A 27301-nucleotide genomic window follows, 5' to 3' on the forward strand; every position below is an offset into this window, starting at 1 on the left:
ACTGGGCAGAAAAGTCCATGAGATTCTTTCCTCCAATTAACCACCAGAAAACCAGAAATGGAGCTGTGGCTCAAAGTGATAGAGTTCTAACACTGAGCAAAAATCTTGGGATCAGTGCCCAAACTCTGAGTTCAAGCCCCACAGCCCGCAAAAGAACCCACCGTACACCCCAAATATACACAATAGTATATGTGAAGTGCTTATTCCATCATCTAATATTATATAACTACTTAAAACAGCATGGAGTACTGATTACTTTCTTCTTTTCCTTTCCTCTGTCTGATCTTACCATTATTAGAAATCCATGTAAATGAATCTGAGAATCGTGTTGACAGTTACAGAAAATCACAGCATGACAAATAAAATGTGTCACTGAGGAAGTAAGATTGCATAATGAACTGAGTTTCCCATTCAGTCATGATAGAACTATGCCTTTCAGCAAAATGAGGTTGCTGATTTCATTCCAAAGATGAAGTTGCAGCAATTTTCATCATGAATATTATACAATCATAGGAAAAATTGAGAACATTTGTTCAACACATGTCAGTCTTTCTTGAAGGAAGATTCTCTCAGTGGACAAGCTAACACTGGTGCTGCTGGTGACAAGAGCAGATATAGTGATGATGATGATGATGATGATGATGATGACGACGACCATGATGATGAGTAAAAATGTATTTTTATCACGTTTATAAAATTATATTGCAAATGCTTTTTCTTTCCTACCACTACTGGGAAGAAATGGGAACTCATTTTGTTTGAACTGTAGATAGTTTTATATGAACCATCAATAGCATTTTGTGAACATGAAAGCCAAGGATAGAATAGCTTTCATATTCATATCTGGCCATCAGAGTAAAAGAGGACCTAAGAGGATGGATGTTTGAGCTAAAATATTCCCAGTATGTTAACTTTCTGGGCCTTGACTCTGGCTCTCTGGTACTGTGTAGCCATCCCCACCCAGTCTGCTAGAAGGCTGGAATGCTGATAGCTTCTGTTAGTGTTATGAAATGTGTTTACAAGATATGTTGCATTCTTCAGTGAACTACAAGCATAATAGGAACAAGAATTTTATTGACAAAAATGGCTTTTTTGTATTACTGTAGCTTTGTAACTACCAGGTATGATCATTATAACCAAAGCATAATCAAATAATTACAACCTACCTCCCCCATCTTTCCACTAGACCTCTGTATTTAGTAGTAGACCTACTTTAATCTCTGTTCATGAAAACACATCTAGAATCCGATCTATCATGAGTTTTTCATAATAAAATGTAGGCTAATGGAATCAAGAAAGTGGTAGTCATTAGTACCCAGTGATTGTGAGTAGCATCTAAACAGCGCATAGTTCCTCAAACAGTTTTTAGGTCCTCACATTTTCCTCCTTTACTTTAGGCAGTTTGTAGACTGTGTACAAAGAAAAAGAAATCCAGCAGTCAGGTGGATGCAGAATGAGTCAGGACCTTCTCAGATTTCAGCTACTCCTGGTTAAACAATCAGAGCTTAGCAGAGAGAAATTGAATGAGGAAGTAAAGCACTGAAACAGAAGCAGGGTAAAAGAACCCTTCTTGGAAAAGGATTAGGTAGCAAAACAAGGTCAAGCTCAGCAATGGTTTGTTTTCCTATCTCTCTAGTGTACATCTTTAGCAGTAGGAGAGCCTGCTATCAGTTGCTGGTGTTATGACAGGGCATATCCATCCTGGGTCAAACATGCTGCAGTCTGCAAAGCCAGCAGCAGATTGCAGTTCTCTGCAGTCAAGCCAGGCCAGCAGAACTTGTGTAGACTCATGTCTTCTGATAGCTAGAATGCTGAATTGAGGATGTGCCATTAATGGGGCATTTGAGAGCAAAAGCAATGAAAATGTTTCCTATCTCAAGACAGATTGCTTTCTTTTAGTGGTTTAAGAGCATAGACCTGCTTTGAACAAGGCAGAGCCAAAGCTGGGCCTTATAGTATTTCTAAACGTGATTTTCCCCCCATAGTATTCAGATATCATCTTATAGTTGCATATGAAATGTTTTATTCAATATTTTTGTTTAGATGCCTGAAAATATTTAATCCATTAACTGCATTGTATAACAACATTGTTTTGCCATTTTAACAGAACCCCCTCTTGTGATTTTTGCAGCCACGACAGCCCAATCCTGACTGGCGTTATTCTGCTTCCCTGAGAGCAGGCATGCATAGGTATGTATTTCCTTCCTTCACTCAGGAATAACTTTAACTGGATATAGTTCAGACTGTTCTCCAGAAACTGCTGTTTACACTGAGAAGCTTCAGATACACTATCAGGAAAAGATGATTGTTTTTGTCTCCGTGTCTATTCCTTGAAACACTGGAAGTTGTCAATGCCAAATGTTTATGGAGTACTAGAAAATAAGAGACAGGTTTCTATATACTTTTATCAAAATTTCTACAACAATGTGTCAAGTAAGAATTAAATATTCCTATGAGGAAGTAATTCCATTTCCTCTCTATTTATACTTTCTGTCTCCTGAAAAAAGTTGTGACTAAAGCTAGAAGGCGTGTTTCAAGAGGTAAAGCACCTTTCTAGCAAGCACAAGGGCTTGAGTCCAACTCCACGTATCACCAGAAATATTGTAATTACTGTAAGTCTGATACTTTCAGACTTGGGTGCATTGTGCAATGTATATGCATAAGTTATCTACCTTGATTTTCTATTTCACACTGACCAGTTAACCACAATAATTATTGTGCTTCTTGATGTTCACCTTGTATAATTTCCTTGTCTCCTCCATCTTTTTGGCTTTCTTACTGTAATCAACAGCATGGGCTTTTCAGCCAATGAGCCATATGAAGGGCCTTTATTGGATATCTGTGGACCAAATCTAGCTTACTTTAAATTAGCCTAGAATAATAGCATCATTCTAAGACTCAGATTAAATATAATTTTGCTTTTCTATTTTATCTTTTCTTTTGTTAGTTGCAGGCCTTGAACTCAGGGCCTGGGTGCCGTCCCTGAGCCCCTTTGTGCTAACGGCTAGCCCTCCACCACTTGAGCCACAGTACCACTTCCAGTTTTTCAGTGGTTAGCTGGAGATAAGGGTCTCATGGGGTCTTTTCTGCCCAAGCTGGCTTTAAACTGTGATCCTCACACCTCAGCCTCCTGAGTAGCTAGGATTACAGGCATGAGCCATGGGTGCCCAGCCCTACTTTGTCTTTTTTGGTAGTAATTATTATTTCCAGAGCTGATCTACTATCTGTTATCCACTCACTATTTGTGACTATCATTGTACATAAAATGAGGAGGGCCAAGAAACTAATAATCATGCTATCAAATGATTTAATTTCAAAGAAAAAATAAACTCTAAATAAATAATCTCTAGGCCCCTTGAATATCTGGACAATGGTTAATCAAATCTACACCAAACCTAAATCTATACCTAAAGAAAAAGCTTATATATAGAGTTAGTGAAAAATTAGTTGTAGCCCATTAAAAATGCATTAAATTAAAATAAATTAACACCCTCTCAAGAATTATAAATGAAAGAAATCGTTATACTGGGTGCTATTTCTGAACCAGGAGTCATCGAGGAAGGGCAGAAAATTTGTAGTTGGCTTGGCAAGATGTCATATTGCAACTGGGTCATGATTTTAGGCCAGAAAGAGGCAGATACTAGAATACTAGGATTTCTTTAGGAATTCAGAAGGAATTCTGTATCCTTAGTAGAGACAAACTGAAGCTTTTGTCTGTACCCGAGCTACAGCAGAGCCACACAATATGTAAAGGCATGTTTTATACTACCAGTTCTTACCTTTGCAAGTGAATTGGTGTTTTGCTTGAAAACTACCAGTTATGAGATGCACCTTCAAAATGACACTATTGAAACGTGTCATTTTTATGTCCCATTTTCAAATGAACAAGAAAGTCAAATATACTCTCATTCAGAATTCAATTAAGACGTTATGAAGTTTAAATAGGATAAAAAGTAAAATCAAAACTGATACTACACAATCATTTCTTTCTCACAGTGGAGTACACTGGGTTGTTTGAGAATTTGCTCTCCAGATCTGCTTCAACATTAAGATTTAAGAATGGTACTTCCCCCTGGTGGGCTCTCTGTTAGATTCAGTGAGCACAACATGGTATTTATGAAAACTAAAATTACCATAAGGATGGGTATGTTTATTGTCAGTGTGGTATAGCAAGCAGGAAGTCAGTCATGCTTTTACAGTTTATACAAGGTGACTGCTCAGCAATAATTGCTGCAGTTCAAGCATGTAAAAAATGTATTAGCTTCAGTGGCTCTCCAAAGATGGGAGCAATTACTGAGGGTGAAAGGAGGGCTGGGAAGTCATTTGTGGTCTGACCATTGACTGGGTTGTATGTTATTCAGCTCTGTACACCTGGAAGAAGCTGGCATTTTACGGGCTGGTCCAGGAGGGCCGGATCAGCAGTGGCCAACAGTGTCCAGTGCAACACCAGGTAAAATGCTGGAGTCTCTCTGTACTTGTTTGGGTCTGGAAATCGTGAGGAATTGTCATAGCTCTCTTTTTGTTCTTTCTTTTCTCCCATACAAATATGATTTACACACAAAATTAGTAGTATTTTGATTTATGCTTAATGTGCTTCAAGTGGTGAAAAGAGATGACATAAGAATAAGGGTGGGCTGGGATGTAGCTCAGTGACAAAGTGCTTGCCTAGCAAGTGCAACATCCTGGGTTCAATCCACAGTACCAAAAAAGAAAAGAAAAAATATACCATTAATGAGTAAGGGTATATAAGGGTATAAAGTTCTTATAAAAACAATCAGATGGCTTTTAAATGCTTAGACCATCCTAGACACACAGAAAAATCTGGTGGCCCACATGTACATAGATAACACTACCTTCAAAGACCTTTTGGTTGAAGACAGTGGAAACCCACTCAAAGTAGCAAGCTAAAGGGAATAGATAAATAGATGAAATAGGGTTTCTCATGCATGTGAGGTTTTTTTTGTTTTTGTTTTTGTTTTTTTTTTGGGTCCGGTCGTGGGGCCTGAACTCTGTCCCTCAGCTCTTTAGCTCATGCATAGGAGTTTTTTTGTTTTTGTTTTTTTGGGTCCAGTCGTGGGGCCTGAACTCTGTCCCTCAGTTCTTCAGCTCAAGGCTAGCACTCTACCACTTGAGCCATAGAGCCACTTCCGGCTTTTTTCTTTTTGCTTATGTGGTGCTGAGGAATCGAACCCAGGGCCTCATGCATGCAAGGCAAGTGCTCTACCACTGAGCCACCTTCCCAGCCCCCTATGCATGTGGTTTTTAAGCTAAGCCATTACTGTCTTCAGTCCAAGTCAGAAAGTCAGAACAGCTCGTCCCTACACAGCAACATTCTCTGAAGACAGAATGTTATTGCCTTGACCTGAGCACTGCCAAACATGAGCAGTTCACAGTCTCTTAGAGGACCAATGAGGACTAGTTCCTAATCCAAAGATTCAGAAAAGAGATTGTGTAGTGTGGGAAAAAACTAATTTGCTGGGTAAGCAATGGGAAGGTGCTTGAAATCACACTTTCTTATTTTTGCCCAGTCATTAAAGTGGTATCATAATAAAAATATGGCTTTGGAGATTCATCTCTGTGACAGTTTTAGAAAGGGAGGTTTATAGGTTGCTAGAGATTACAATGGTGTCTGTCACAATCCTCTATTAATCAACCAACTACAGTGAACATAGTAGTTACTAATTATCAAGCTATAATATGCCTATATACTGTGCCAAGTACCTAAAACACTTAATTTATTTCTTATGAAAATCTTGCAAATGATTTATTGTATATATTTTAATTTTTTAAATGGAAGAAGCATAGAAGTTAGAAGTTAAGAAATGTAGCCAAGTTCACATAGTTTTTGAATAGCCAAGATAGGATTCAAGTACAAATGTGTCTAGCTTCATATCCAAATGTGTATAATACATATATTGGTGGTATGGCTGGCTTGCAAGAACTTGTTCAAATTCAAATGAATATTTACATACATGCATAACAGATGACATAAGAATGTGAATGTAAAAAGTTCTTTCTAAAAATAATCAGGTGCCTTTCAGATGACTAGGCTAAATAACATGTGCAGCTAAGTCCCTATTTTTGCTGGCAACTCTATGGGCTTTCGTTGATTCTAATCAGCCAGCATTTGCTATTTGTGAATGTTGCTCAATTCATCTAAGTGAGATTTGTCCAAAAAATGCACAAGTTGACGCAATTTATTAGAGGGCTAATATTGCCAGCTGGCAAGGGAAGAACATGAAAGAGTTTGTTACCCAAATCTTCAACCTCAGTGCCAGTAATGGAGGGATGAAGATGGAGAAAGTGGTGTTAGTTTACCAAATGTAGCAGAATAAGAAGGCATCTGGTAAGCTACGATCTACCTAATTAAAGCATTCCCCACAAAACCAGCCCTGTTGCTCTGCCTTCATTTCAGAGTTCTCATTAAGGTGTTAGGAGTCATGCTAGTGAGGCAGGAACTAGCTTTGAATACATTCTCCTCATTAAGGATGCTAGTTGTGTACATTCCTAGACAAATACAAAATGAGAATCAATGATTATTTCTGGCATCTGGTCCAGGTCTCTACTTCAAATTCAAGAGGATTTTTTTTTTTAAAAATGATATATTTAATGAAAGGTAAGGAGTGGGTCTCCATTGCTCCCCTTCCCTATTAGATACTGAAGCATGCATAAGTCATAGTCTTCATGGACTGTGCTGGATTAGAGCTCACATCTTTCACTTTACTCATTTGGAAGATGTGACCTTACCATGCTTCACAACATGCTTCCTCACCAATTATACAAAGCTAAAAGGGTCCTCTCCTGCCTTCTGTTCTGTCATTTGGGTATTTTAAGGTTTCATGACTCAAACTACTTTCTTCACTTTTTGGAGAGAATATGGCATAAAGACTAAGAATGTGATTTTGATTCATATCTGAGTTGAATTTCAGGTCCAAACATAGATAAAATTTCTAAATTCTTACTTTCTTAATTACCCTTTCTGTAAGCAGAACATAATTGAGATCCATGAGCTGAACATATTGTTTGACATATACTATTAATAAATGTCTTCTCTTCTTACGCCTTTTCTCAAGATACTTTTGTTGTATGCAATAAATACTTTTGTTGTGGGCAGTTTCTGATATGGCTTTGACTCATAACCTGATGGCCAGAATTCAGTTGCTCTCATTTGTAGGCCCAGGCACAGGCCCTCTTGACGTTGCTTAGATCATCCTGAATTCTCTACATTCCCATCACCCCCAGCTCTCCCCTAGAGATAGAGTGAAAACAGGAAAATGCTCTCCAATTGTTTCCAGTCCCAAACAGAGCCTGCATTTCATTGATTCCATTGCCTTTAGTGCTTCATAGTAAAGGTGCAGTTGCTTCTAAAACCTGCTTGTAGTCCACATTTTCTTCCACTTGTGTCTGTGCTCTTTTCATACCAACACCTGCAACAGCTGCAGCCATAGTCAGAAAGGGATTGGAGCAAGCTTTGCACTACTACTTATTCATATGTGTTTCTGGGACTTGTTTTTCTCCTTTGATTAATTCTTTTGCTTTGTTACTAAACTGTTCATTTATTTTCACAGTGTGCAAAAGCCATAAAGATACCACTCTGAAGGGATCAATGGAAACATCACCAGGTGATGTTTTCTGCAGTATAAACAAGCCAGGCATTAAATTAGTTAATCCTGATTACTGGTTCTTTCCTCAAGCTTTGCCTCTGTGTGAACAAACTTGGATCATGGGCTTTCTTATTGCCTTTCAGCTTCCCCTGAGACTGAGCAGAGAGAGAGAAAACTAGCTAAATAGGGAATATAAGGAATACAGTTACAGCTTCTTTTTCAGAGAGAAGGTTGCATTTGGGGGAGGGGTGTTAAAGAAGCAGATACTTGTAAAACAACTCTGTTTAACTTTCTCAGTATGAGTGCTTTGAAGAGGTCTTAATGAAAGCTTTCTTGAGGAAATTCTGGGAGATTATACAAAAATGGTCCCTGCTTTTCAATAAACTGGTCCAGGTTGTAGAGGCCCAGGCTGCTTTGCTGTCGTCTATAATTCTTCCATGCTTCTGTTTCTACATTTCCTGGGATCTCAAGACTCATCTGATGCAAGCCAGGTGTGGTTCTACAGGCCTGTAAGTTCAGCACTTGGGTGTCTGAGGTAGGATCAGTGTGAGTTTGTGAGTTTGAAGCCAACCTGAGCTACTTAAGAGAGACCTTGTCAAAAATAAATAAATAAAAACAAACACCCCAACTCTAACCTACCTAAGACAAAAGTAAACTTATTTTAGAATGGGAAATATAATTGGCTTATCACATCTTCAAATTTGTGTTCATCTTAGACATTCACAGATATTTTCTTGTCTTCTAAGTATAAGAAAACTTGTACTTAACAATATAGTTGAATAACTCTTTAGATAACATTTTGTTTGGGCAGCACTAGGGTTTGAATTGTGAGCACTGGACTATACTATATGAGCTATACCCTGCTAGGTTTTTTTGTTTATTTGTTTGTTTGCTTGCTTGCTTTAGTTACTTTTCAGGTAGGGTCTCAGGTTTTTGTTTTTATTTTTATTTGTCTGGTACCTGGGCTTCAACTCAGGGTCTCACACTCTGCTTTCTTGCTCACAGCTGGTGCTCTACTACTTAAGCCATACTACTAGTCTGGCTTTTTGCTGGTTAATTGGACATGGAAATTCTCAGACTTTTCTTCCTGAACTAGCTTTAAACAAAGAGCCCCCAGATCTCATCCTCCTGAGTAGCTAGTATTAAAAAAAATACTAGCGGCATGAGCCATTAGTGCCAAGCAGGATCTTGTGGTTTTGCCATGCCAGCCTCAGACCACAATCTTCTTACCTATGGCCAGCATAGCTGAATAGGAGCCACCACACTCAGCTCACTGAATAAGATGAGGTCTCATTAACTTCTGCACAGGCTAGCCTAGGAATGTGATCCTCCTACTCTGCCTCTGAGCAGCTAGGATTACAGGTGTAAGCTACCATGTCTGGCTTACATGGCATGTTCATTTTGTTATGTATTATAAGTTATTTAGAGACAATTTAGAGTATAGATGAAGATGAACATGGTTTATATGCAAATATGATGCCATTTTATATAAGCTCCTTGATCATCTGCAGATCTGAGTATTCACAATGATCCTGGAACCCATCTGCCATAGATACCAAGGGACCACTGTTCTGTCTGTTTTTAAAAGAGCACAAGGAATTCCAAAACACACATCTTCACCAAAGATAACATTATAGCTTGTGAAGCAAGACCTCTGGGCATCTGGGACCGAGGTAGGGAAGGCTAATAAGGCAATCAGGCCTGGTTGGAGACCCTAGGTTTACAATGATTATCAAAGTATAGTTCCAGGAAAAGCAATACCAACAATACCTAGGAAGTTGTTCAAATGTGCATTTTTAGGACTTACCTTAGACTTACCAGATCAGAATCTCTTAGCAAACTACATTTAAACAAACACTCTGTTTGATCCAAATATGCCCTAAACTTTAATAATTGACTTAAAGTAAATATTCTTGACATTGTCTGGTTCTTTAACACACAGGGAGATAATTAATTGCTAAGAACTCCAGCTCCAGAATCAGAGTGACCCTTCTTCAAATTTTTCCTCTGCCACTCAGAAGTTGTATGGCCCTGGGACAATTTAAATGCTGTAGTCTTCTTTTTTCCCCTTTCCTTTCCTTTCCTTTCCTTTCCCTTTCCCTTTCCCTTTCCCTTCCCTTTCTCTTTCCTTTCCCTCCCTCCCTCCCTCCCTCCCTCCCTCCCTCCCTCCCTCCCTCCCTCCCTTCCTTCCTTCCTTCCTTCCTTCCTTCCTTCCTTCCTTCCTTCCTTCCTTCCTTCCTTCCTTCCTTCCTTCCTCCTCAGGGCTTCATGGCTGCTCAGCCATGCCTTACCATATGAGCCACACTCCAGTTCCTGTTTGCTTTAGTTATTTTTTCATTTATTTAGTTATCTTGTCAAGTGCCTTCATTCTACCTATCCTTTGTAGCTGGAATTACAGGTGAGAACCACAACATCCAGTTTGTTTGTTGACATGGGGACCTTGCTAACATTTTGCCTCCATTGATCTCAAACCACAATACTCCTTATTTTCAACTCTGACTAGTCAGTTCTCAGTTTAATTCCCTGTAAAATACAGATGAGAGTGCTCTCCATAAGGATGTTATAAGAATTAAGTGACAAAATATGTATTTAAGAGCCTGGAGAACAATAAGAGCTTAGTAAATAACAGATTTTTTAAAATGATTTTTCTGGCGGTTAGTCCATTCTTCCATTTAAAATTTAGACCTGGGTCTTTCTCTGTAGGAAAGCTATGTACGTTTTGCTGTTGTTGTTTGTTTCCCTGGGGGAATTGCTTTTGCCCTGGTTTGTCTCATCTCTTTACTCTGTGGAAAATGGAGAGAGCTTATGTGCCCTACTTTTATAGGATATCCAGGTTTTATTTATCTTAGGGATTCCTGCCTTTCTGAAAAACCAACTCCCTCAGGAGATACTCTTGGAGACTCTCTTTCTAAATCTTCCCCTGAAAGAAGCTGTGGTCCTTAAGTTTTTGGAGTACATTTAGGAGAACTGTCAACATGAATTTTTCCATCTCATCAGTGAATGTAGCCTCCAGCCTTGCTGGAGAATTTAGAAAGCCTGCTGTTCCACTAACCTGCTCACCCTCGACTTCTACCGTTGTCATGGCAATCTCAGGCCGAGGAGGTGTGTACACATCCTTATTAGGGAAAAAAAAAATGAGATCAGGGAACCTGTGAATGAGCAGCTTCCTCCTGTCAATGCCTTCCACTCTCACCTTCCATCTGACAGTTCATGAGTGCCAGCTTGCCTTTGTCATTTCTAACCCAGGAAAGTAAGTCCTTGTAAGATGCAATTTTACTTTTGGAGGACGCAAGCTCAGTGTGTGTGTGGGAGTTCTCTATGTAGCTTATGATGTATTGGGGATTTGCTTGTGGTAGATGCCCCTGGATGGAGGGAGCAAGATGGTGCTGGAAAGAGTGAACATTCTACCTAGGAGAAGCATGAAGCCTAAAATCTTTCTGACTCTATCCAAGGGTCACTTTCTTCATTTTCTTCTTGGAGGGATACTCTGCACCTCTTATTTTTTTATGCCAGTGTTGAGGCTTGAGCTCAAGTCTGAGTGCTGTCCTTTAGCTTTTCCCCTCAAGGTTGTTCTCTATCACTTGATCCACAGTCCCACTTTTGGATTTTTGGTGGTTAATTGGCCAATCAGAGTCTCATGGACTTTCCTTCTCTGGACTGGCTTCAAACTCTGATCCTCAGATCTCAGCCTCCTGAGTAGCTAGGATTATAGTCATGAGCCACCAGTGCCTGGCAGCACCTTCATTTTAAATTGCCATGTAAATAAAAGGCTGGACTCAGGATGTCCTGCTTCTTCTGAAATGAAACATTCCTATGTAGTAGTTTCTAAGATTGTCCTCTCATTGAAAACCCTGTATTTCCTGATTCGTTCTCATTCCCTATACCATTTTTCTAGGGTTGGTAGTCCTAGCAGAATATGGTAGAGTAAGAGCCATGATTCCTAAGAATAGAACCTTTTCCATAGCAGTGGTCTCAAATGGAGACCATATGTCTTCTAAAAACTATCCAATCTCACATACACTTAGATGTGTGCCTCTGGATGCCAGTTTTGAGGACATATAGAATGAGTAGACAAGAGCAGCAAGAGCTGTTCCCCTTGGCTGCAGTTTCCCTCAAATCTCAGAGATGTAGAGAAGCAAGCTAATGCAGGGTCCAGAAGGAGAGACTCAACTACAATTTCTTTGGTTATCACTGATCCCTTTAAAGTGCCAACAGTCTTCAATCAATGTAAAATGGTTCCTGAAGACTTTGTCCTGAGAAACAACTTTTGACTACATCTTAGGAAAGCTATGCAGTTCATCTTTCTTTTATCTGAGAGAGTTATCTGGAACCAAACAATTTCTGAATTGCCATTCGAGTTTGCTTTTGATATACCAGTGTTTGCAGCTTAATTTCTTAAGCCTCTTATCAAAGGCAAGAATCAAGTATCTCCTAGGGGAGATCCTAATGTTTCAAAGGTCCAAGGAGCCTGACTGCTTTCAAGATTTCCAGTGTGTTTGAGAGCATTGTGCCAAGCAGAAATGTCAGGTGGAGAGTCTGCACTTTGTTCTGGGGAAAGATTGCTGGAGTTTGTTTAGAATGGGGTGGATGTGTGTGTGTCTAGGAACTCCCCCTCTGTGCTTATGTAAGGAAGACTTGTTTCTGACCCAAGTTTATGGCAAAATGTACTGATTGGTTCTGATTCCTTTAAGTTTGTATCTCTAGAAGCCTTGCCCTTAGCCCCACCAATATCAGTAAACTAGAAATTAAAGTCATCTTGGTGACAAAAGGAATTTTGTAGTAAATTTTTTTTTGAGAAGCTCATCTGAGATTCCAGAGGAACTTGAAAAACTCATCTTCACATAAGCAATCAACTTTGTGGCTGAGAAGGTCATTGACTAATGTGGAGAAACACATTCAGGTCAAGCGCTAGCTGGAGACCAAGGGCCTCTGGGGAAGGCCCATAAGATTGCTGATTGTCAGGAAGCCTGGTAATGTGTGGATTGGGGAGGGGACTTTCTCTGCCTCAGCACTTGGTGTGGCATTACTCACAAGAAGGAGGAGGGAGAGATGAAGATGCTTTTCTACTCTTTACCTCACTGAGACCAAGACTTCTACAGCAACAGTGCTGTCTCAAATGGTGTTATCTCCCAAAGAAAGATCTAAGCAAAGGACAGGAGTGGTCAATCCTGAAGATGATATTATCAAAGGAAACCCAGGGAAAAGGATGTTTGTGCTATTATTTAAATAGGAAATCTGAGAGCTTTTTTATAATTAAACTCAAGAGATATAACTATAGAAGTTTAGAGTATGACAAAGTAACTTTGGGGAACAAAAGTTAGGCCCACAAGTGACCAGGGACACTGAAAACTTATCATTACTGGAAATGTTTCACTTGTCTGCTAAACCCAAACACTGAGCATCTAAATTACAACTACCAACACATGTAAAAAACTGTCAAGGTTAAACAAGAGTGAAACTCTCTTTGTACAGAAAGTCTAAATGAGCATGTGGTGACCAATCCTTTATTCATAGGTTTTGTTGTAGGTAACATATTAGGCTAAAGCTGAGTAGTGACAGTCTTCTTTGACTCTGTATCATAGATACTGTTTTGCCCAAGAACACACCTGCCACTTCTCTAATAATAATCCTAAAAATCACTAGTAACAATAATCATCATAATCATAATCATAATCACCTGGAGTGAGATGAATACTCTAAAGGTCTGTGAAAGGCTAGAAGACCTAGCCAGTATGGGTGAATTACATTATATATATATACCAATCTGCATTTAAGAGAGGTCAGATTTTGGAAGATTATATAAATAGATATATAAATAGCTCTGAGGAAGGCATCTTTGAGTCAGTGTTTGGTGATGAGCCAGAGAATAAAAAATTTTCTCTCCTCTTAGCTAAATTCTATTAGCATAAAGAAAGAAAAAGCATCTTCTGAGCAAAGTTTTTGAAAATATATATGACACTGCAAGTAACTTTGAAGTCTTTAAGTCTTGTATCATTGTCTCTTGTAGTCTGGCAATAGTGTTTTAGAACAAGAAGAAGAAAAACTTAACAATATCTACTGTTTATTGTGAATTGTAATATAAGCACTTCATATGTATTACAAATAACTTTGATAGAAATTCATTATTATTCCATGTTTCAAGTAAGGAAATTGACGCTGGTAGGAGTTAAGTGACTTTATTATATTCACACAGCTAGTAAATGTGCTATGTTCAACTTAAGAAATGCTTCAAAAATGTTTGTTGAATTTGTTAATGAATATAATATCAAAGGTGGTATTTAAATCCATATCTGCTGGAATTCAACCCTGTACATTTAACATGTTACTATTTTTTGCCCCATATGACAAGTAAAGGAAATAGCTTAGTTCCACTGTCTGAGTTCCAAACCAAACCAATTGTCAGGGACTATATATTGTGTGTGTGTGTGGGGGGGGACATTTGAAATAATGGAAAGAGATAGAGGGTAAACAATACAGAAATACATTGTATCTTTTCTTGAATAGTTGAGGTTTGGAGGGGAGATGGGTATTTAGTTAGACTATACCAGAGAATTAGTAGTCTTTAAATGGAATTTAGAGGAGTCCATTTGTTTCATTATACCCGCTTCATGTTCCTAATGTGCACCTTATTTCATCTTCACCTCTACTAAACTTTATAAACACACAGACATAGACAGACAGACAGACAGACAGATACACACACACACACACACACACACACACAGAGCCACCATAAAGACCTTGTGGTAGGCAGAATAATGCTTCACAAAAGGTCCACATCCTGATTGCCAGAACCTGTCAATATGTTGTTATATAAGAAGGAACTTTAATAATGTGACTAAATTAAGGATATTGAGATAGATTAAATATGATTATCCAGGTGGCCTCAATGTAATCATAGTGTCCTTAAAAGTGAAAGAGGGATTTGTAGATGCTTCATTGCTGGCTCTGAAGATAGGAGAAGGGACCAAAAAGCTATAGTACTATTTGATCATCCACTTACCAATTTAGAAGAAGTCAATCACAGGACATGGTAGCTAGTGAGAAGTCACTGTCCACAAAAGAATGACAGGGACAGGGACAATGCACATTTCTTATTTGTATGCATCTAGCATCTGTGTCTAGGTGAAAGCAAACTAAACGTACACCCAGGACTTCCCTGAAGGAGGATATAGCCTAGTCTATACAGTAGGTGAGAGAGTGAGTGAAGGGAGATTTCTTTGGTCAGTATTCCTAATCTCACCTGCTGCTTTTCCTCAGTACTATGTCCTGTATTGAGGATGGGAGGCAAAGTGGCTTGGAACCAATTCTGTGAATACATGTGGATCTCAAGATGTATTTTTTTTTTTTTTTAGGCACATTTTTCATAATGACCATAGCTCCCTCTAAAGCCTGGGGTCTTAGCATTTGATTAGAGAGTAAATCAATCTTTTTTACTTCTGGCTGTGTTAAGGCCATAGAACCCATGAAAGACCCATCTCAGAGGCCAGCATCCCCTATGAGCTATGTCAAGAGATGTCAATCCAACTAGTATCCCTGCTGTCTGTAATCAGTAGTGAATCGTTAGCATCACTTCAATTTCCTTTGGAAGCACTAGAGTGCTCACCTTGAGCTGAAGAGCACAGGGACAGTGCCCAGGCCCAGAGTTCAAGCCCTATGACCGACCAAAAAAAAAAAAAAGTGGCAATTTCCTTTGGTACACATGTATAAATTGAGTCTATATATTTGCCTTGGGGAAGTTTCTTTAGGGAGGATGATCTTTTTTGTGTGTTCTTTTAAACCTAAGGATTTAGAGATACAGATTTGCCTCTTTAGTCTTTCTCGCTTAAGGTCACAACCTTACCTCCAGGATAATAGCTTCTAAATGACTGTGATTTGAAGGGCATTAGGGAGATCCTCACACAAACCACCTTCCCAGCAGGTCTCTATAACTCTACAATTAACCAGCACAAGTAGCTCTCTCACTTAAGCTCCTCATTCTATGCTCTCACTTTGTCTGTCTCTCATACACACAGAGAGATAAAAGATCTAAAAGATCTAAAAGATCCTGTAATACTTAGCTATGTAGGAAGCTGATAACTGGTTTGAAGCCAGCTTAAGCAGAAAGATCTTTGAGACTCCAATTCCAATTGACTAGCCAAAAATCAGGCTGAAGGAATGGCTCAAGTAGTAGACGATTACCTGTAAACAAGAAAGCCCAGCAAGTGTGAGTTCCCTGAGTCATACTCTGTTTCTGGCTAAATGAACTAGTCTATTTAGGTGCTTTCCTTGGCTTGGCTTCAGTGTATAACTTGGTCAGAACTTTATAGTCATCCATCAGGCTAGAATCACCCTTTTACTAGGTGGCATGAGTAAAATATTAAATGTAACAGTCATATCTGTATAATCTATGGGAGAGACAGGAATATAAAGAGATGGAAATATAACATGTTATGAGGACTACAGTAGTTTCATGTAGAAGCGGGAACAATGAAGGGAAAGAAAGCTGAGACAAGCCACCAGATCCTGTCAATACAGTCTATCTCTGTGGTAATCAGTACAAACTCTATGCAAAGAAGGCAAGATAGTCAACCTTTCCTGACAGGGTTTCCCAAAGAGTTTCCACAGGGCCCAAACCTTTTCTCATCAGCCACGAATAATTGATACAACAGGAGCCCAGAAAGTGGAATTAAGAATTTAGGGTATAAACTCAGGGATTATGTGGCATTTAGTACTAGATATTGCAGACTGATAGGTGATGAGATATGGAGAGAAATAGAAATTCTAATTTTTTAAAAAAATAATAGATGCAAAAAAATCACATGCATTATCTGGGTGAATAGAAGGAGTGTATTTGATGGGTGGGTAAGATAGAGAGCTGGTGGGAAATGAGATTAGAAAGGTAGACTGGAATCAGATTTTGTAGGGTCTTAAATATCTTCATTAAAAATAAAAACCACAAAAACGTGTAGCTTCACTTTCTGGCAATGGAGAGGCATATTAGGAGTTTAGTTTGTTTTAGGAAACAAGATTCTTTTAAGGTCACTTAGCTCTACCAAGTCTTTGAAAGCAACCTATGAGATGTCAAGATAAGCTAATGATCTAAGAGCTTTATGTTTTTCTTCTCCCAAAGCATGGATTGGAAAGTTTAAGTGTCTAGACCTGGATATTGAAAGTGGAGGTAAACATAGCATTTTTTTTATATCTATAAAAGACTAGCTTAAAAATCCTCTTAGGGGCTGGGAAGGTGGCTCAGTGGTAGAGTGCTTGCCTTGCATGCACTAGATTCGATTCCTCAGCACCACATAATCAGAAAAAGCCAGAAGTGGCACCGTGGCTCAAGTGGTAGAGTGCTAGCCTTGAGCTGAAGAGCTGAGGGACAGCACGCAGGCCCAGAGTTCAGGCCTTATGACTGACCCCCCCCCCCAAAAAAAGATGCTCTTAGGAAATTCTGTTAGATTTGGTGTGATCAAGCCTGTGAAAAATCAGATTTGTGAGATTTGTTTCTTAAGGGAGTCAGCAATACACAGTGCTTCAAATCCCTGCTGTACTATCTATGAATTGTGCAGCCTGAGTCTCTAGTTCATGATGTGTCAAAAAAGGGGGAAAGACTGTAGATTGTAGTAATGATTAAGTAGAATAATATATGCAAAATTCTTGTGTTGGTTCTTAGCTTGTGGGAAGGACCCCAAAACTTTATCAGAACTATTTTCCCTCAATTTAATGTCCTAATGTTTAGCAAAATGCCTACTACGAAGTAAATCGAACCCCAAATGTTTTGGCTAGATTAAATGGATGGGACTGAAGTGTGTAGAGTAGGTAGTAGTGATGGAGGTGGAGGGGGGGTTCTTTGTTACCTTGCACTCCTTTTGTGACAGTGTCCAGACAGTGACTCCATTTTATATGCTCATTGCAGGGGTAGCACTACTTGTCTAGAAATGGTTCCTCAAGACTGAGAAGTGACACAGCAACACAGAGCCTGGGATTGCTGCCAAATTTTAAGAATCACAGATTGTAATGTGAGGGAGGAGGGTAGAGGAGTTGGAAAATTCAACCTCAGCTTGAAAGCTACTTTATGGTTAGGCAAAAACGATCATGCCTCCCATAGTCCCAGGTAGAGCTGTCTCTGAAACTTTTGGGGAAGTCACTGTCATGTGACTGCACAGAAGGAAGAACCCAGCAGTGGGCTGGATTCAGGCCAATCTGGCTTCAAGGGATGTGTTCTAGAAAGGTCCCGATTGGCTACATAGCATGCTATCACTGTCCTGGGGTTCTCAATTTCTTAACAAAGTCCCCTTGCCCATTTTCATGTGCTTTAGGTCCTGCAAATTCTGTAGTGGATCCAGGCTACGTGGTGTCTCAGTTTTTGAGCCACATTGATCTAATGTTTCTTTTAACCTCTCTTTCTTCCTTTCTTTCTTTTCCTTCCTTCCTTCTTTCTTTCTTTCTCTTTCTACTTATTTAGTTATAAAAACCACAAAGATTGTAAAAGATGAAATCTGTGCAAAACAAAGAAAACAGTAATACCTCATTGCTTACTTCCTGTTCTGTACTCTAGAAACAGCTACTGCTAATAGTATACATCTCCCAGAATTTTCATAAAAGCTTTAAATTAGTGTATTTTGAAATATAATTGCATTGTTGCTGCATATATTAACAGTATAACATTATTTGTATTAAAATGCTCTTTCTCTCAGTTGCTCCTGCTTCTGTAAGGCAACTACTGTTGATAATTTTAATTTAAAACCCTTATTTTTTTAAAAGGGCAGTTTTTATTTGGCAGAAAAATGGAGCAAAAAGCAGAGTTCCCTGTATGACCTTCTGCACTGTCAATCAATATCTTGTTCCAGAGTGGTAGATCAGTTTTCTTTTTATAAGTGATAAAACATGCCTAATGTTGGGTGCCAGTGGCTCACACCTGTAATCCTAGCTACTCAAGGGGCTGAGATCTGAGGATTGTGATTCAGTGTCAGCCCAGGCTGAAAAGTCCCTGTGAGACTCTTTCTACAATTAACCACTCAAAACTGGAAGTGGAGCTATGGCTCAAAGTAATAGAGAACTAGCCTTGAGCAAAAATTGCTCAGAGACAGTGCTCAGGCAATGAGTTCAATCTCCATGACCAACCAACAAAACAAAACAAAACACAAACAAACAACAGCAAACATTCCTGGTACTTGTGGCTCATGTCTGTAATCCTAGCTACTCTGGAGCTTGAGATCTGAGGATGAGGCAGGCCATCCCTGACTGGCTCTTATCTCCAATTAACCAAAAAGTAAGAAGTGGAGCTGTCCCCAACTGGTGCTAGCCTTGGGCACAAAAAAAGCTTGGGGACAATGCCTAGACCCCAAATTAATTTTTAATTACATAATTTTTAAATACATTTTCCTATGTTTTTGAAGGCATGTAGCTGTTCACAGAGCAAAACAGAATATTACTATGCATATAGCTTGGGTATGTGCATTTGCTTGTTTCTGTGTGTTTTGAAGACACCTTTGTAGGTCATTATATGTAGCTCTACCTAAACTTGTAGGCCTATATTTTAATTTATGTGTCCAATTTCATAGTGGTATTTTTGTTTTTAAACAGTGTAGATGCATGTTTTATACAGGTATATTATTATGCATCCTACTATCTATAATGGGATTGTAGGGCCATAGGATATGAAAGTCATAAAATTGGCATTCTCTTATCTGCAGTTGTACTGACCTTGCTATAGTTTTCATTGATCTCCCTTCCAGTTAAAGATTTTTTTTTTTTGGTTGGTCATGGGTCTTGAACTCTGGGCTTGGGCACTGTCCCTGCACTCATCAGCTGAAGGGGAGCGCTCTACCAATTGAGCCATAGCGCCACTTCCAGTTTTCTAGTGGTTTATTGGAGATAAGAGTCTCACAAAGTTTCTTGCCTGGGCTGGCTTTGAACTGTGATCCTCAGATCTCAGCCTCCTGAGTAGCTAGGATTATAGACATGAGCCACCGGTATAAGCTCCAAGTATAAGATTCTTTAATCTGTATATCTACTCCCAGAGATTGTTACATATGCATTATACTAAATATTGAGACATGTGAGGTTTAATAAGGTCACATAGAAGAGGAGGATCAGAATCGAGGCTGTTTGACTTCTGAGTCTGTGTTCTTAACTATTGGCAATACTATCTCTAGAAAGGTCAATGCCATCTTTATAACAGTTACTCGTCTGAACTTTTAAAAACTATTATTGTAGAGGCTGGGAAGTTGGCTCAGTGGTAGAGCACTTGCCTTGCATGCCTGAGGCCCTGGGTTCGATTCCTCAGCACCACATAAGCAAAAAGAAAAAAGCTGGAAGTGGCACTGTGGCTCAAGTGGTAGAGTGCTAGCCTTGAGCTGAAGAGCTGGGGGACAGCGCTCAGGCCCAGAGTTCAGGCCCTATGACCGGAACCCCCCCCCCCAAAAAAAAACTATTATTGTATTTATTCACTTACTTCTCTTTTTCTCCCACTAACACTGTAATTCTCCAAGAATAAGGCACCTATCCCAATAGTATTCATATCGCTATTCCTAATTCCTAGTATAATAGCTAATATATTATGCATAATAAAATGAGTTGCATGAATAACAATGACTCCAGAAGCAACTATTATATCCATTTTACAGATGAGGAAATTATCAAGGCTAACCAAATAATATAGTAGAACATAGAAAGAAGAGTTATGGAACTCTTGTTTAAACCCAGTCTTTGATATGTAGTGCAGTGTGCTTTCTACCATGTCTTAGCTGTGTACCTCCTTCAGAGAGCCCTGTAAAGAGCGCCTTCCCTAGCAACCATTTCTAAGCTGGAAAACTTTAGCTCTGGAAGCCCTCAGTGGCTCCCAGAAGGATCAGAGCTTGATGGGAGGAGGGTCTTTGTAAAAAAGAGTTCCTGGAGGGGCCAGGAAGTTGGCTCCATGATAGAGCACTTGCCTCGCATGCATGAGGCCCTTGGTTCCATTCCTCAGCACCATATAAGCAGAAAAAAGCTGGGAAGTAGTGCTTTGGTTCAAATGGTAGGGTGCTAGCCTTGAGCTGAAGAGCTGAGGGACAGCGCCCAGACCCAGAGTTCAGCCTCCCACAACCGCCAAAAAATGAGTAGCCTCCTGCAATAGGTTGTTAAAAGGGGAATTGGGTTCCTAGTGGATCACTATATACCTATTCTTTATTTCAGAGTTCCTGAATGTCAGACTTTATTCCGTTTATTTATGAGCCTTGTCTCTCTTTAATGCTCACAATACCATTAGACAAATATTGTATCCTGTTTTTATGTATGAAAAAAAATGGGTGATGAGAAGGCCAAGTGGTGAAGCTACAATTCTAACTCAAGGTTGTATGAGACTGAACCTACATTCTCTAAGCATTCCCTTCCATGCAGAATATAATAGCCAGCTAAAGAGGGAGGATTTGAGAAGAGGCTATAAAGGGAAATTGCCCTCCCTAGATCCTGAGGACCTTAGCAATCAGAAAATAAGGTAGAGAAAAACCATGCAGCCTGAGCTCTGCTGGGTTGTGGGGGGTCGTTGAAAGAAGAAATAGGATTTTTTTTTTTTAAGCTGACTGAAGATGTAGCCATTCCAGTGTTTGAATCTGGGTTTGCAGCACATGATGTCTTTGTACTCTTAACCTAGAAATGGCAGAGTTATTTTGGGCACAAAGCAAGAGCTGTAGCTTTAAAAATATGCCAAGTGTATTTCTCTCTTCCGCTTCAAGATTACAGAAAATGAGCCCAGCTGTGGCCTGAGGCAGCAAACAGTGGTTAAGCACTTCTTCCAGATAACTTATCCCACCCAGCGAATGAAACACTCAGGAATGGGCTGCTCCAACCACCTGAGAGAATGGAAGAGGATCAGCCTTCAGCTAGTTAAGCCTGACTTCCAATCCCATGTACCCACCCCTCTCCAGCTACTCTGGGGATCAAAATGCTATCTGTGATTGCAGTTCAGTTCTCTCTTGCCACTCATTCCTAAAGCTCCCCAAGAAGTTAAGGAAACAAAGTAACTGTTGGGTTATGGAGCCAGGAGTCAGTGAGAGAATAAATTTTCAGGTTCATTATCAAATAAATACCAGTATGATACAGTTCAAATCATCCTGCTATGATTAAAGTCTTCAGATTTCTTATCTATAAACTAATAGTCCTTTAAATATAATATATAATTTTGATTACTTATGATAAAAGTTATTTAAATACACATAGGCAAAATACTCAATAAACTGCTTGAATCAGGATAAGTAATCAATAGTCTTTAAAAAAATGAATCTTCTGCTGTAATTATACTAGCAAGCTAAATTGAGTGAGGTTTTGCTTTGTGCCAATCACCCTGCCGCGTGCTGTGTAAGCATAATTACATTTAATCCTATAACAATCCTTTGAGATGGGTACTATTATTATATGCTTTGCAGTTGGAAACTGAGGGTAAGTGATACTAAATAATTTGCTGAACAACACAAAACTTACATCATGTAGCTAGGTTTAAACTTTAGTATTCTGATTAAAGAGCTTAAATTCTTAAGAGTACAGAGAGTTTGTTTCCCTTCCTTTGTTTCCACAAACAGTTCTTTCCACTGTCTAGAGAAGGATCAGGGAAATGCTTGCCCAGATGTTTCAGCTTTCTCCCTGTCTCTATGATCCTGGACCAAATTTGGATTTCAGACTGTTTCGTCGTGTACAGTGATTCTTTAGCTTAGCTTTGCCTCCTCCATAAAGGGTTGGTGGGCGGTGCTGGCCTCGTGGGTCTGCAACCTCCTCCCGTCCCCCCACCCCCAAATGGCGAGAAAGGGGGTGGAGACCAAGCTGGTGAAATTTTATGACCTTGGTTTTCAATGGCTAGATGGCAGCTTTTATTTATTTATTTTGCTTTTGCTAAGCATGTAGAATTTGCACAATCTCCTAAATTCTGAGAGAAAAAGATGAAATGGCTGTTGAAAGCACGAGGGGCACAAAAGAAATCAGCTGCTTGAAAGAATGCAGTTGGCTGGGCCAAGTAGCCGAGGTGTCTAGAAAGAGGAAGAGGAGGCGTGTCCCTGTGCAGAAAGTCCCTGGAAGTTGACTCGCAGCCCCAGAATCTGCAGAGCTTCTTCGGGCCTTGACTCTTGCCCTGGGCAGCCAGAAGCAGCAGCCCACACGGGAGAACAAGCAGTCCAGGGGAGCTTGGCTGGCTGGGCCGGAAGCGTGTGTAATCATTTAATAGCTTTTGCTGGCTGTGCTCTGACTTAGCAGAGCGGGCGGTAGGCAGGCTCCGGAGTGCTGTCTGGCAAGGTAGGCCCCGGCTTTAATCAAAATGATGGGTTTTCTGGAAGTTCTTTATTAACCTCAACGCGGAAATCTCAGAGTAACAAAAGGATGAATGGGGAGTGAAGGGGCGGGGCTGAGACCTGGAGACTGAGCTGTGATTTTCCTGACTTGTCACTGTGGCATCCACACCCTTCCCCCACCTCCACTTCTTTCAATTGATTCTAGTTTAGAGGCCCTTGCCTGCATCTCTGTCAAGCAGATAGGTAACAAAACAGTTAATAACCCTAACAACTGCCATACTTACGTTTTAGGGGTTTCAAAGGACTTGGGTATACAGCCCACCACGAGTCTCATAGCCAGAGGCTGCTTAGATTGGAGGCCTAGGTTTCACCTTTAATATATCCATTGGTCTTTAAGTCCTCTCATCCATAAAACAGACATGGATGTTAGTCATACCTACTTCATATGGTTCTTGTGAAGACTGAAAGAGGAAAGCCATGGAAATTAGAAAACACCTTCCTGGCCTTAGTAATTGTCCAGAACAGCTCAGAATGGGGGGTTTCAAGGTGAGTTTTACAAGTGAGGCATCAGGACCTTCTTGGCATTTGGTTTTTCAACCACTTAGTCCCTAAGTCTCAAAAAATTACTTGAAGTTGACACTTAATCTCCAAAAAGCAGTTTTTAAAGTACATAATGAAGATATATATGCTTTTCGGTTTTAAAAATTATTTTCATATACAAGTGATACATGTCAAGGTCTTTCAAGTGCAGAAAATAGAACTCATGGCCTTGTAGTTTGGTTCTTTACATATATCCCTATATATTATGAAAAAATTAACAAGTAGTCATCCCCACAGAAAAATAATGTTTTATAATGATGATTATGTTCTTTTAAAACTTTTAAATCCTATTGGACTGTAATCTGAATGTCTGCAAAGAGCTCTGTCCAAACAGAGATTCCCCCTAAGCGGTCTGTTTTAAATCCTCTTTCTAGGCTCTAATAGGGCCTTTCATTTGGGTCTCAACTATATCTCATTCTTTTCTAAGAGTGAGCTAGATCTTGGGCGAGACCTGAGGGAGATCTCTGCTGGGAGAAAAGAGGAAGCACTGAAAGAACAAACATACCCTCAGTTGAACAGCGGTTGAGACTGACGTTGGGCTGGAGTTTAGAACAGAATTAGTTCCTCTTTCCTTTTTATCTTCTTCAAAAGGTTCTGTGTATTGAATCTGCCACAAAGACAGCATTTTATTGGCCAAGCTAGTCAAGGGTCTTCAGGGCTTTCAGCCAAAAAGAACTCAGGTTAAGGAGGTCAATAAATGTTGTTTATCAGATCCTTAAGCTATCTTTTCACCTCTGTAAGAGGGCTGATACTCCTCAGCCACTGGAGATGTTTTGCTTCCACCACAACCTGAGGTTAGGCACCTCATGGCACTTAAGGTGGGAGGGATTTGAGAAACCACCTTTTGTTATGCTCTGTAAATGCTGAATACATGGATGATGCACCTGAATAGACCTCTGATTGCTTCTTGGAAGTTTGGCAGTCACAGACCTAAGAATCCTGGCAAAGGCCTGGGAAGCTCAGTTTAAAGAAGTTGATTAGCTCTTTGTAGTCCTGATGTGAAGAGGCCACTATGTCAATAGACATAGCTAAAATGTCCTCTAACTCCACAAATGTGTAGATCTTTGGGCTTTGCTTCTCTAGATGACAGCCCTGAGGCCTCATGTAATGGAGTCCTGGCTATGATTGGAAAAAAACAAACAAACTCATTTTAGGCTCTTGTAAGGGCAACTAAAGACTTATGGGGTGGTTCTGAAACCCAATTCTAGGTCCCACATTAGAGGCTTTAAAATTGTTTCTAAATTTGTTGCTTTCATCTCTGTCTTTCAAAAACAGAGCTTTTATCTGAAAGGTTAACAGGTAGATTTTGGCTGAATTTAATGAAAGATTTGATTCTCTTAGACAACTGAAACCAATTACCTAGCCTCAGAGAAAAAAAATACCCCTTGCCCCCTCTTGATAATGTGATCAAGTCATCTCTGCAAGGGCAGATATGGTATAAAGGAAGGAGTTTGGTGGGGAGAAGAAATTTATTTCCTCTCCCTGTGCTTACAGTAAATTTACAGTATCTGACCCTCTTAGTCCCAAGAGCTGTGCCATATATAGTTAGCCATATGTGATACCATTTATGGAGTTCTTCCATTGTGCTAAGGATCTGGTTTAGCACTTTATATGCATTACCTCACTGACTTTAGGGACTCCAAAAGTACCATCTGTAGAGAGTTGTTGGAACTGCTGAAGAGGTACCATTTCCACTTTTCACAGCAGTATCTTTATTCATCCACCCAGCAAATATTTACATAACCAGTAGGACAGCAATTGTGCTAGGCATTGGTCACACAATAGTGAATAAATAGAAACCTATATTGCTTTGGTAGATCTTAGAGTGTTAGATATTACTGGGGGGAAGGGACTACTGTAGTCATAGAATGCCCCTCTGAGGAAATTACATTCATGCACAGACTTGAAGAATCTGAGCATTATATTATTATATTATGAGAGAAAGCAACTCCAAGCAATTTTTGAGGAACTGAAAAATACCTGTGTAGCTGGAGTATAGTGGTAAGAGGAAGACTTGTAGATTTGGAGAATAAAAACCATTAGATTTCTTAAAAGAACTTAAATAGTTTAATAGAGTTTGACTTTTCTTAAGGCAGTAGAAAGCCTTTGCATCATTTGAAGCATGAAGATGATCTAATCTGATGTTATTTTTAAAGGATATTACTATATGTACACCATACTTCCATTTTTAAAAAGGGAGAAGGACTTTAAAAAAGACTGGGTGGAAGATTAGAGAAAAGCAGAAACAGATTGTGCATGAAGGAAGCTATTGCTGTAATTTATATGAGATAATGACCTCCTGAAAAGAGTGGAAAAGAAGAGGAAAGGAATCAAGATCAAAATGACAGATTTTGGTAATGTTATAAAATGGAGAATGGAGAAGAAAGAAAAATGGAGAATATAGCTCTGACCTTCCTGGCTCAAGCAGTGGAGTAAGTGGGATACATTTACTGAGACTAGAAAATTTTAGAAAAGAATAGGTAAAAGGAAATCAAACCTGCATTTCAGATTCCCTCAGTTTGTGATTTCCCTAAAATTTCCAAGTAGAGATACCAGGTCAGCATGAGTTTGGAACACACAGAGATATGGATTCTAAATAGAAATCTGTTCTTGTTAGCATATTTTAATATACTTTTTTTCCCAGTCCTGTGTCTTGAACTTAGGGCACTGGTCTATCCCTGAGCATTTTTGCTTAAAGTTAGTGTTCTACCATGGCTTTTTTGCTGGTTCATTGGAGATGAGTCTCATGGACTTTCTTACCTGGACTGGCTTTGAGTCATAATTCTCATATCTCAGCCTCTTGAATAGCAAGGATTACAGGCATCAGCTATTAGTGCCCAACTTCTGAATATTTATTTTTAGGCAGAATCTCATTGTAGCCCAGGTTGGCCTTGAACTCAAGATCTTCCTGCCTTTCTTCCTAAGAACTGAAATTGTGGATATTTATACCCAGGAACATGGGTGAAAAACCACAAAGAAGAGAATGTAGAGAAAGCTGAGGAGAGTTATGGTATAAACCCAACAAAGTGTCAACATGTTGATAAAGATAATAACCAGAAAGAAAGGTCAGGAAACATTTGGGTAAATGCCCAAAAGTGGGATTGCTGGGTCATAGGGGAGCTCTATGTGAAGTCTTTTGAGGAACCTCCATACTGCTTTCCAAAGTGGTTGAACAAGTTTACACTCCTACCAACAATGAAGTAAGGTTCCCTTCTGTCCACATCCCCTCCAGCATCTGTTGTTGTTAGAGTTCTTGATTTTTGCCATTCTAACTGGAGTGAGGTGGTGTCTCAATGTTGTTTTGATTTGCATTTCTTTTATGGCTAGGGAGATTGAACATTTCTTCATGTGTCTATTGGAAACAATTATATTAGGTGAAGTAAGCCAAGCCCCAAGAAACATAGGTCCCATGGTTTCCCTTATTTGCAATATCTAGTATATGTATGAGTCAAGCAGAAAAGGTCAGATAATGTGATGTTAGGAAAATGAACCCTTAGATATGTATTTTAATGTTTTTTTCTTTCATGCATTTGTTTCTAATGCATTTATAAGATTATTTCTTTGTTGCTTTGTATGTCCCTTCCCCACAATATAACCCCTGCTTTCACTATGTTTGATGGCGGTATAATTTGTGGAGGAGATGGGGAAAAACAAGTCGTTTAAGGATACAGGTGGACCTGTTGCAACAATGAGAAGTACAAGTTGTCATGTCGAAAACGAACTTTACAACGTTGGTGGGGGGGGAGGATTGAGTGGGGAGATGGGGAGAGGGAGGGAGGCTGGGAAGGGATGTGAAGGGTAAACAAAGGAGGAGGCTGTAATGCTTGATAAGAAATGTACGCATTATTTTGCTCATGTAAT

The 27301-nt window shown here is 39.5% G+C and overlaps 1 protein-coding gene across 3 annotated transcripts in view; it reads left to right on the top strand.

Annotated features, from left to right (window-relative positions):
- LOC122118215 (protocadherin alpha-C2) overlaps nt 1-27301 on the top strand; it is a 153777-nt gene that overhangs the window by 122707 nt on the left and 3769 nt on the right. For all 3 annotated transcript variants that reach the window (XM_042692155.1, XM_042692156.1, XM_042692154.1), the window contains 2 exons: nt 2132-2190; nt 4362-4450. In XM_042692155.1, the coding sequence (XP_042548089.1) occupies nt 2132-2190; nt 4362-4450 (148 nt within the window). The remainder of the gene's footprint in view (nt 1-2131; nt 2191-4361; nt 4451-27301) is intronic.

The sequence above is a fragment of the Dipodomys spectabilis genome, unplaced genomic scaffold (genome assembly GCF_019054845.1).
Source record: "Dipodomys spectabilis isolate Male_0828 unplaced genomic scaffold, ASM1905484v1 ptg000147l, whole genome shotgun sequence".
Lineage (NCBI taxonomy): Eukaryota > Metazoa > Chordata > Mammalia > Rodentia > Heteromyidae > Dipodomys > Dipodomys spectabilis.